The following is a 12,176-nucleotide window of genomic DNA, read 5'->3' as shown; positions in this document are numbered from 1 at the left end:
AGCCTTCCATGCTGTATGATAGTTATGCTTGACCTTAATCTCCCCAATAATCTCCCGAGAAAACCACCTCGGGTATCGCCTTCCACCACGACATGGCGACTTCCTCGAAAAACATTGATCAAAAATATTATACACAATATTGTAAAAACATTGTACCGCCTCATTCACATCACAAATCTCGAGCAACTCACTCCAGTCCACTTCACTCATCAATGAGTAAAGTAGCTTGAAGTTTCCGCCTTCAAACCTCCACCCGCCGAATTGGTTGGTTTTGTAAGAGGGAATTGGAGTCTGAAGCGGACGAGTCGACCGAAACCTGAGCAGAAAAACTAAAGTTGGATGATAAACATCTTCGCGTACAAGAGGAGACATGCATCGTGAAAGCGATAAGTCGATATTGCTAAATACCCTATCCAAAAGTCCATTGCTAGAGTTAGAGACATCATTGTGCTGAGAAAATCCAAAAACAGAACATAGAAATTCAAGGTCATCGCTGACTCTTTTACCACTACGCGCTGAGTTTAGATTAAAATCTCCCATTACAATAATCTTTCTATCTACAATTAAGTTGATATTAGATAGCATACTCTCAATAAAACACTTATACACCTCCAAGTCACTTGCTGGTGGAAAATAAATGACACAAACGTAAATAGTGTCTCCGTCGTAGGTCAGTTTCACCCAAAGGTCCTCATTTTGAGTCTCCAAAGCACGGAAACGTTCGGCCTGTAACCCTTCCATACTTCTAACCCCCAAAAGACAACCCCCACCCTGCCTGTGGCCTGCGCCGGAGTCTCGATCCCTCTTAAAGACTGAGTACTCACTTCCAAAATATTCACGGCTAAAAACACTATCATTGAGCCATGTTTCAGTTAACCCTATGATTTCATAGTCATCAGCCAAAACACTGCTCAAAAAATCGACAGATTTTGTTTTCAAGCCCCGAACATTCTGGTAGTAGAAATAATAATTGCTTAGGGCAATTATTATTTTTATTGTTATTATTAAGTCAGCTACTCGGTAGCCGTGGTGTTTCCATCCTGGCAACCCATTCTTTAATAAATGAATGGCGGGGCCAATTTTCCGCCTTCAAAACCAACGTGCAAACCAGCGTAATCACCCTTTGACTTCAGTTGTAACTATTGTGAAATCAGCAGTACAATTAGTAATTTTTTTAATATAGTCGTTCATGTCTGCAACTGTGGTGTCTCGATGAAAGGGGTAGAAGTGGTAATTTTTAACCACCTCCGCCCCCCTCACCGCCCCACCAAAGCTACCACGAATCGCAATGGCTGCCCTCTTCCTCTTCACTACCGTTGACCATTCTTCACCGGTAGTGGAGTTTCCAAGAGATATTTCATTTCCTGATACCGGTGTCCCCTCAGATTTCTGAGACGTCGAGGCCTTGGGAGTGACATTTCGCTTTCCCGCTGAAGCCTCCTTTGCACGAGTTGCGTCTTTTAAATCTCCGGCATTTTTTTGGGATCTTGTTATTATAGTTGATGCACGGGTCTTCGAGTGTTTTTGAGTTGTTAGTGGTTTGGGCTCATTAACGGCTGCATTAACGCCGATTACGCTAATTGACGTTGGTGCAATTAGTGGCTTTGGCTTGAACTGCGGAGCGGCAGGCGGTAGCGGGGGAAGACGTATGCACTGACACAAACACGAATAATTATTAATTTTTTCTTCCAGCTGTTCCACTTTTTTCATTAATAACTCCACTAAAAGCAATGTTCTCTCAGTAACCGACACATCCTCACACTGGACATATTTGTCATCAGTTGGCATTATTGACTGATTTTTAAACACCAACAAATGATAATATTCTTAAAAAAAAATGCTGAGAGCGCACAAAAGACGTTGTTACAACGAAGCGGTCAACGATAAATATAAAACAAGTAATTTTTAATGTTTTACTTACATTCACATTGCGACGAAGGTGACGAAGTAGAATGGAACCGAGAGGAAATGAACGAGGCAGTCCTGACCAACCAAGACGCATATGTTTGACACCGCAGGGCGGACAGTGGACTCGAACCGCCAACTTACGAAGTTGGTGAGTCGGTATACACGAAAGAGCATCCGAAGAAAAGACCCGGTGCGTGTGCAAGCTTAGATTCTCGCTGGTCTGGGCCTCATAAAATTATATGGAAGGTTGGTTGGACGACGTACAAAAAAAAAAGAACTAATATTTATTTATTAAATATTATAATCATCATCAGCGGGGTCAATCCACTGCTGGATGAAGGCCTCCCCAAGCTCCCTTCACTCTTCTAAGTCCCTAGTTATTCACTGCCACCTATATCCACCGAACCCTGTTGTTGTTTAGTGTCCCTTGAGTACCACCGTATGACAGCATTTGTCTACTCACTGAGCGGCATGTCCAGCCCATTCCTATTTCATCTGCTTAGCGACCTCTACCACATTGCGTACTCTTGTTTGCTTTCTTATCCATCGGTTTCTTTTGTGATCTTTCAGCGTTATCCCCAACATGCACTTTCCCATACCACGTTGCACTACTTATAATTTTTGGATTTCTCATACATTAAGGGTTTATGTCCACGCTAAGTTTGGAATCACCGATCCGAAGGGAACTTTTCATTGTCCTCCTATTAGTGGGAATGGGGAAAAGTCTTAAGAAAAGTAATTGTTTTAATTTGTATTTGTTTTAATAATAAAGGCATTAAATTATACAAAGGCTGATTGATGTGAATGAGAATTAATCGAGTAATTACCGATATATTAAAAATGTATATAATTTTCTAAAAATCATTGTATTGAAATATTCAGTTTTCAATAAATAGTTCAAAAGAAAAACATAACTTGTCTTTATGAACACACAAAGGCAATTAAGTGTAAAATGTCTTATTGGGCATACATATAATATCATTATTTAGTTTAACATTAAAAATGGCACGTCAAAGGCTATTCGAAAGGCACATTCTACATAACGTCCCATACACTATACATATAGGACAAAACTAATTATGTACCCACACATTATTTACTAGTATGTATGTATATAATATCATCAAGACAAACAAAATAAGTCACAATATTAATTAAGTAAATAATAATATGAAGTTTCCTTTACGATATTTGTAAAATTTAATATATTATACGGTCCATCCCTCAGCATTTTATTCAAGTAATAATAGAAAAAATTATCAGTTAATAAACATGCACTAAAAAGTTAAAAGTTTAAATATCAGAATATTAGTGACAGATTAATAGGTACAATACAAGGCAATATTCCATGGCAAGTTATTTTATGGAGATTCAATAAAAAGATAATAGAAATTGCTTATGTATAATAAGGTACATACAAGAAAAATTTATAACAAGTGTTCGTGTACGCTTAGTAACTTTTGATTTAGCAATTGGTAGGTTCACACTTATTAATAACATGAAACATATCAATATTTAGCATTGCGTTAGTCGAGGAGTATTATGTCTCATGGAATAAAAATATTACGACTACACAATACAATTCTTTCGAAAAAGAAATGCATATTTCGTCACCTCAATACTACAACTAGATTACTTGATTTTCTGTTTTTCAGATAGCCATTGAATAAGATTCTACATTTCCTTATCTATAAAATGATAAAACTAGTCAGAAGTTAACGGGAACTGTATTATTTTGTGTTTGAAAATATTAGATAACTTTAAAACCATAAATACATTAAATAAATAAAATAATATATCTACAATATTTTTTCATACAATTGAACATTATTTAATTATTCTCAATTGGACAAGCGCAGTTTTCCATTTTTATTTTAAATAATAATTATAGATAGATTTATGTTAATCGAGAAAAATTTAAATTTCATTTTCCCAACAATGACCAAATCAGGGTTATCTAGTTGTAGTATTGAGGTGACGATTTATATCAGTTTTTTATTGCTCAACTGTATCGAAAAAAATTTTAATGCTGCCAATCTGTAATAAAATAATGTTATTTTATTAATATTCGACAATTCGATTGGATAACATTAAAATTTAATTTAATCGTAGGTACTTTGATAGTTCTCATTTAATTACTTTATATAAAACTTGTGCTTAATGCACGGAACTAAATTGTCGTTGGCGATTATTATAAAAACGTCACAAATAAGTTGTTTAGTTAAAGCTGTAAATGCATTTGAATGATAAAAAAAGAAACAAACGAAGATCGACCAATCATTCAGATATCTTTGGCTTTTTATTTAAGGTATATGAAGAATATATACATATAAAACTTTTATTGGCAGTTACATATTATTTAATTGTAGAAAATCCAACCCTGAGCCTATAAAAATATATTGAAATGTCCCGGGAGTATAATATTTGGTGTTTGTGTAAATACGATTTGACATGACATAACTTATTATCTAATTGTATAAATTTCGTTATTAAATTTGAAACAAAAAAATCATATATAAAAATAATTGTAAATGACAATTATAAAAAAAATGAGTAAGACACGACACGGTGTTAAAAAATGGACACATTTGTAAGATGCTGTGTTCAACGATATGCAAAAAATAATGTGCGCTGTTACTGTTGACACATATCGTAACTTTGTAAGTGAGAAAAGTAAAACAAATAAAAAGGTGACTCCCGATTATGTTTACAAAAACATGGGCATTGTCAAATTTTAGAATTATAATCTAACTGTTAATAGTTAATATAGTTGTTATATTTTTAGGACATAAAAATGTCACAGGACGTTACACTGTCGTTTATGAAGGCTTCTTTCGGTCGAATTGGACGGGACAGGGCTTCGAGGCTGCTCGTGATCACATATTCTGTTTTGTCCACCCTCCCAAATACAGAACAACATAATTTGTTCAATATAAAATTCCACCTGATAAAACATTGTCAATAAATCACAAATCCTAGTCAATATTATCAAAAAAATAATGATAGAATAGTTTTTTTTATTTGCTTACAGCTGACGTCTCGCAACGCATAAGGGGAGTTAATGTTTTTTTATCAAATGTTAAACATACATAAATAAATGATAGATTGAAGGAAGACGATAGTTTTGGAAAAAAAATGTCAGAAAAATTTATTGCACTCGTTGAAAAATGCGTAAATAATGAAACACAATAAAATTTTGCTTATTTTCCAGCATACGTTGGGTTTTTGAATGTCGAGGTCGCCTGCTTGTAAATTGGATTTTCTCCCTGAAAAATGAAAACAAAAATATTCAGAAGTTGTTGCCACATGTGCATATTAAAAATACATTTTTTTATTCAATGAATAATTCAAGAGATTTGAGAATTATTTAACATACATACAAGTGCAAATGCGTTAAGGGCCCGAAATATAATTCAGTATAAAAAGGACCTCCGCTTCATCAATTTAAATCGATCTTTTTGCAAAAATCACTAATCATCTGAGATTTTATTTCAAGAAATTATTACTGATAATTTCTGCCCCACAGAGAATTATTATTATTTTATGAACACCTGCGAGATGAAGCCGATCAGAAAACAGGGCTGTCAAAATAATATTAAGCATTCATATTTTTTAAATGTTAATTTCATCATGGTTTTTAATCAAACCTGTGCAAGTACGTACTGATAACTTGGGTGGATTTTGTAGCAAACATACTATTGATATATATGGGTATATTATTATTATAACCCAATTCAAATTGAACATAGGTTGATACTCAAATACTATTATAGTATGTTTATGATTTCGAGAAAATAATACGATGGTATAATTAATCCATATCAATTATTTGAAAACATTACATTCGCACTTTGCACAAAATTACAAACACATTCGAAGTTTGCCGCACACGTACATACCACGTGATATTTGTTTACGCAAAATCATCGCTTTTCAAAATGGCGAATTTGATTACCAGATTTTACTGCGATGAATCAGTATGTTCCTTTTTGTCTTTTTTTATTCGTAGGTTTGTTTACTATGTACACCGAGAAATTTCCATTTATAAACTCGGAAACGATTTTTACAGAAGAGTTTTGGAATATAATGCAACCAAAACTGGAAAAAATTCTATCATGGGTGTTGACTTCCTGAATTAGCTAACCCCAGGTTTATGCCACTACGTGAACCACAGTGGATATTAAGCCATTTCCACACTGGCAACAAGTTGCTGGCAACCTCATTAAATTTTACGATACTTACCATAATTGCTTAAGAAATTTTACAATAATTATCGTAAAATCTAACGAGGTTGCCAGCAAATTAACTTGTTGCCAGTGTGGACCCGGCATTAGATGCACAAAACTTAAATAATATATATTATAAATAAAAATTTAAAATTATAAATATATATTATGATTTATGTCTTCGACAGCCCTGATGAAATAAATGTGAAATATGAGTCGGATCAGTCACAGAGCAAATTTATTAACACAAACAACTTTGACACAACCTTTTTATATTAACTAGTAGACCAGATATTATGGACCACATGTTAAAAAATCATATTTTCAATTCTCAAGGCCAATTCTGTAGAACGTCCTCTTAACAGAGCAAATTTATTAACACAAACAACTTTGACACGACCTTTTTATATTAACTAGTAGACCAGATATTATGGACCACATGTTAAAAAATCATATTTTCAATTCTCAAGGCCAATTCTGTAGAACGTCCTCTTAAGACTAAAATTCGGAGAAATTCCTGATGCTGGCTAGTAACCAAAGTTATTCTATTGTTACACAGTACCTCGATTCAAGGCACAAAAGCCAGTCGCCAATATTAGCGAAATTAATAAAGTGCTTTAGTCGCATGACTATTAGTTCTTTTCATCGTAATTAGGTAGGACGCAGGTTGCTAAATTGGTAAAGCACATTAGCCGGAATCCGATGGATACAGGTCTGAATCCTGTCCGGCATCATATTTTTATCTAATAGATTTACGCCTAAACATGGAAAAAAGCAACCGGCAAACATATTACATGTTGTTGAATAACCACAAATTTATGAACTTATCAGGCTGCAACACAATTATTTATGCAAGTGAAAACGACCACAACACTTTTTTCAACGATTCAGAAGGGTCACTGATTATTAATCAAATTATTAAGTTAGAAGTTTGCGACAAAGAAACTTAAAGAAAATAATATGTATGTTTCTTTTTCTTAAGTGATGAGATGGGGCCCGAATTAAATAAAAACCATACAGCAATGTTATTATAATAGCTATTCAGATCTATCGATGTTACGTTATGCTTTGTGAACAAGAAAAGATTAGCATGACCATACATTGGAAAAGTGTATGATTTTAATGTTCGGACATAACATATACAATCACCATATCGTTGTTGCGCCTTCAAAATCGGCTATGTGCATAAATTTCACAAAATAGGTTTTTTATAATAGGCATTTAAAATAGGCACCAAAAAATTTATAATAATTCCTTGTATACCAAGGAAAAAATATAATGATTAAGATAAAAGGTATTCTGGAATTGCTTTGAAAAATATTTCGATGTTGTAGGTGACAGGTATTGTAATTTGCATTGTTTTTAGCCTCTCCTGAACGTTTTGAAAAATACACATAGCCGATTTTGAAGGTGCAATGACGATATGATAATAACTCCCAATATAATGTGACAAAACAAAGTTGATGAATAATGGGAACGCAAAATTTATACGTTTTACATTCATAATTGATATATTATATATAGCTAATCATGCACAAATTTAAAACCCCATATGCCGTATTTAAGTCGAACAATCTGCAGATTGCAGAAAATATGTATGTATATAAATGTCGGCGACCCAAAAGCAAAAGGGCACTTGTGACATTTTGAGTTATGAATGTAGTTTTGTTGTTAATATTTTTCTCTACATTATAGATGAAATGGCAATTGTGGAGCTAAATCCATGAAATCACAATTTATGAAAGAAAATATAGGTCACTTGTGTACATATTTGTAAACTTGTCTTCAATTAACGTATGACAAAAACTTAGCATGTACACGATTTTGCCAGCTATGTGCAGTGGTTACAAAAATAATATTAGAAAAAGGTACTATGTGTAATTATTTTAAAATGTGTAAAGGCCGTTGTACAAAAAAAATATTTTGTTGCACAAAAAAGTGCCCTTCTCATATGGAAAAAAAATAATTTCAATCTTTGAGTAATAAGTTACCTGTGCTCTGAAATTCATTTCAAAATATTAAGAAATAACCTCCACACGATTTTTTTTCACTCAAATAAACTTAAAATGCGTTTCAAAACTCTATTTAGCACAAGTGCCCTTTTGCTTTTGGGGTGGCGATATGATGTCCTGTCTTTTCTTTATTTTCGACCTTCATACGGCACGCAGGCCCTTAACATAATGTAAAAATGGTAACCGACTATTAAACAATCTTATAATAGTGGATTTACTTTACACGTTCACTTACTTGGGTCATGTATAGCTTCTGAAAGTCGTTGACTTATCAACATACTTGTTCACTGTTATAAAATAGTGTAACTGTAGTTAATTAATTATATGTCTTTGTATGATGCCACGTATGGAGAAATCACATAAAACTTAGCCTCCAAATCAATGATAATAATGAAGAAATACAGGAGAGTTCTATATTCCAGTGATGTACATACTAAATATTATGATTGACATGCACATGCAACACCACCTCTATGTTATCATGTTTTCCGAATGACACAAAGGAATAATTAAAACCCATACAAGTAACAAGTTGAATGAAAAAGCATTCAATAATTTCTCTTATCATCTGAAATAGCATTAGTAAACATTTTTTTAATGTTACGCCAAAATGTGTCAAGCAGTACCATTTACTTATTAAAATAATAAAATTGTACGTTTTGAAAAATTATTTAAACTTTAGTATGTATGGTCCGCTGAATTATTTTACCTCCCTCCAATGGGCAGCGTTCGTCACTGATATATTATATAAATATCGACACCTCCTAAATATAAAGCCGTAACTGCAAAATAGCACTTTTCAGACGTTACAATTTTAATAAATTTTAATGTAAATTTTTAATGTTGAAATCATAACTTTTTAGTTGATTGATTGAATTTTTTTTTTTTTTTTCACGAATCATTGTTGTATTATCCTTAAAGTTATTTAGTAAAAGGCAATCAAATCAAAATAGCCAAAAACGCAGTTACGGACTTTTACGTAGGAGGTGTAGATATATTTATCATCATTGGAAGCGCGACAGACCTGGGTAAAAAAAGATTCTTCCGACTACCACCTGTCCCTATAGACTATCCGCTTTTTAATTCGGTACCCAAGTCATTAATAACTTCACCTAGCCAGCGTACTTTGGACCGCTCGACATCATGACTCTCTTTGCTGGATCATATTATATTTGACAATAGAGATATATGTAATTATATTATTATTGTTATTATTACCGTGTCCCATTTAGCCATCATTCTTTCTTTTTCGAAGCGGGCAAACTCTCGGCGGTCGTGAATGGTGGTTACCATTTTCCAGAGTAAGAGCAGCGCCAGGCCGATTAGCACAATGGCCGCTATTACTCCCATTACAATACCAAACATGAACACCTGGGGTGGGGTATAAATATAAACAATATTAATTCAAAAAACATTTATACGGATGGCTTCTCGACTTCGTGGTGGCGCAAACATCTATTTTTTGATATCAATGGATTACAAAACCTCGATGTGACGATATCAGCAAAAATTTCTGGATAGTTGGTACTGTAAAAAGTTTATATGCGGCGATATCGAGACATGATGAGCTAATCAAATATGGGCAACCAATTTCTCACATACGCTCCCTTAAAAGCTTGCGTGCTTGCTTAGGAGGAACATTGATAACCAGTGTGAATGTTTCTTATTAAAAAATGGTTCTCGTGCATTATACTAATACGTACACACGGTTATCCAACATTTAATGGAGTCATTTGAAACATAAAAACAATCCAAAACCTAACACGACCTGTTTAGTACGTACCTCATTCTAGATAAGGTTTAAAACACAGAACAGAATAATAAATAGAATTCCGATAGGCTATATCCCAATACAGTACATTTTTACGCAAGGTTTTGAATGTGTGAGTGTCCTACGAAAATGAACCACACATTACAGACGTGCAACCTTCAATACACCAATATTAAATGAGCGTCATTGCATAAACCGAGAGCAGTTGTCAGTATTCGAGGTATGATGTATTTATTTTTGACACATATTTAAGTTTATCCAGTATTCTTCTGCACTCGAGATCAGTTGCCTGCTTCTCCACACCTCCTAGGTATTTCAGTTCCCATTATTTCTGAGTTCCATGGTTTAAAAATTTTCGCAGTGCTCCGGAGAAGCTCTTAGAAACAAAGTCGACGTATCAGTTTGGACTCACCCATACCATTACACGACATCACCATGTACGATCCTAAGACAGTGTGGAGGTTGAATAAACAGATTATTTTGTTTTTACAAAAAGTAGATGTTAGCCACATGCTCAACCTATAAAGTCTGGGTCCAAACACACATTGAAAAACAACATGTGAATTTGCCAGACCTGGGATTCGAACCCGGAACATTATAAGCTTTTATATTACCGTTCGGCCCAAGGCCTGAACAAAAACGATGCATAAGTGCGAGTGAGAAAGTATTCGGCATCCTTATAATCTCTCCGACACGAGCTAGAGTAAGATAAAAGGTTTACAGATGTGGGAGATGGTTTGCCGTGTAGCCGCTAAATCTTACCCTATTGCTTAACTAAGCGTCGATAACCGTATTGCTAAAATTGCTATTTTTTGTGTTAAACATAAATTAAGTAGAAAAGATGGTTCTGTGTGTTGTATTAAAATGTGGTAGCCGTACTGATAAGCAAGAAGATGGTATTACGTTTCATAGGTAAGTTGATACATGTTCATGATAATTTATTTGTATATTATTATATATTTTAATATCAAGTGACCATGTTTCTTTAAAATAACTTAAATTATGGATATATTTACCTAATGGTTGCATTTTGACCGCTTAAAAATACTATATAACGTAAAAAAATAGAAAAATATATTTGAATTCTGAGCGTAATGGTCTATGGTCTCGAACATTTGAATACGAATGCGTTCGCTCGCCCACAAACCAAACGCACGGCATGCAGCTTCATTCAGCAATGCAATGGGTGGCGTCTAGATGTATCTATAGTCTAAGGTTCGGCCAATGTGGGCAAACAAAACATAAAAAGTTTGCATCGAAATCATTTGGTTCTTTATACCTATAGAATCGTAATAATATTAAATTATCTATAAACTATTTTGATTTTACAACAATTATTGCATATGCCGGGACTATTTAAAATAAAAATATTACGTCTGCCCAATTGTCCAATCATGTATCAGATTCATCAGACGAGCGACACATCGCTGAATATCATGACATTGATTCCGCGGCAGAAATTTTCACACACTGGATAGTACATAATTTTATTAGTATACATATTATGACTAAAAACTCTATTCTTGCCCACGGAAAATAAATAAATCCAATAAATATTTCGCTTAACACGAAAATATTAACAGAAAAGAAGGACTTTGTGACTTGTTACACAGCCTTAATTAAAATAGGTTTGTTTTTATGTTTCAAAAGACCACTCATAAAAATGTTATTACATTGAATTAAACATTATTCAAAGCCTGGCTGCACCTGGATCTCAAATAACAAAATACGTGGAAGTATAAAGCTGCATTTAGACCAAGCGAGCGAATGTTTATTCTTCCCCCACTCCAGCGAAATTCTCTTGACGTAAATGCTTTTTGTTGAGCGAGCATTTGAATTTCACTGGAGTGAGTGGGGGAAGAACAAACATTCGCTCGCTTGGTCTAAACGCGGCTTAACAGATGTTTGCAATTTATGTACGTAATATGTATAAAGCAATGGAATCAGGAGACCATCAATACAATATAATTGGAAAGCATAATATTTCGACGGATCAGTGCACGGATATTGCATGTTCATTTTGTACTGAAATTAATATATAATCATACCTTTAGATTATAAAAATATTACCTCATTCAAATACACAATAATTACGCATTAGATTTTCAATCTATTCGAATGTTATACGACATTGGTGCATTGATCCATTGTTTTGTAAATATAGGTATAAAAACATTTCATTCATTTTGAACCCGACCAAAAATTATGAGCCATAGTTCAACAAATTATAGGTTTTAATGCTAAGTACCCACGCACGTT

The 12,176-nt window shown here is 33.8% G+C and overlaps 1 protein-coding gene across 5 annotated transcripts in view; it reads right to left on the bottom strand.

Annotated features, from left to right (window-relative positions):
• Positions 1-3,721: 3,721 nt before the first annotated feature.
• The window catches only part of mys (position-specific antigen beta subunit myospheroid), a 76,192-nt gene continuing 67,737 nt past the window's right edge, over positions 3,722-12,176 (bottom strand). For 3 of the 5 annotated variants that reach the window (XM_085957861.1, XM_085957863.1, XM_085957862.1), the window contains exons 16-17: positions 9,365-9,517; positions 3,722-5,174 (exon numbers count right to left, since the gene is read on the bottom strand). In XM_085957861.1, the coding sequence (XP_085813987.1) occupies positions 5,109-5,174; positions 9,365-9,517 (219 nt within the window). In that variant the 3' untranslated portion in view covers positions 3,722-5,108. The remainder of the gene's footprint in view (positions 5,175-9,364; positions 9,518-12,176) is intronic. The other 2 variants (XM_085957864.1, XM_085957865.1) reach the window with 1 other exon arrangement.

This window comes from Rhyacophila brunnea, unplaced genomic scaffold (assembly GCF_057557595.1).
Source record: "Rhyacophila brunnea isolate RB1 unplaced genomic scaffold, BYU_Rbru_1.0 scaffold_7, whole genome shotgun sequence".
Classification (NCBI taxonomy): Eukaryota; Metazoa; Arthropoda; class Insecta; order Trichoptera; family Rhyacophilidae; genus Rhyacophila; species Rhyacophila brunnea.
Note: the sequence above shows the minus strand (reverse complement) of the source record. Positions and strands in the feature narration are given on the sequence as shown.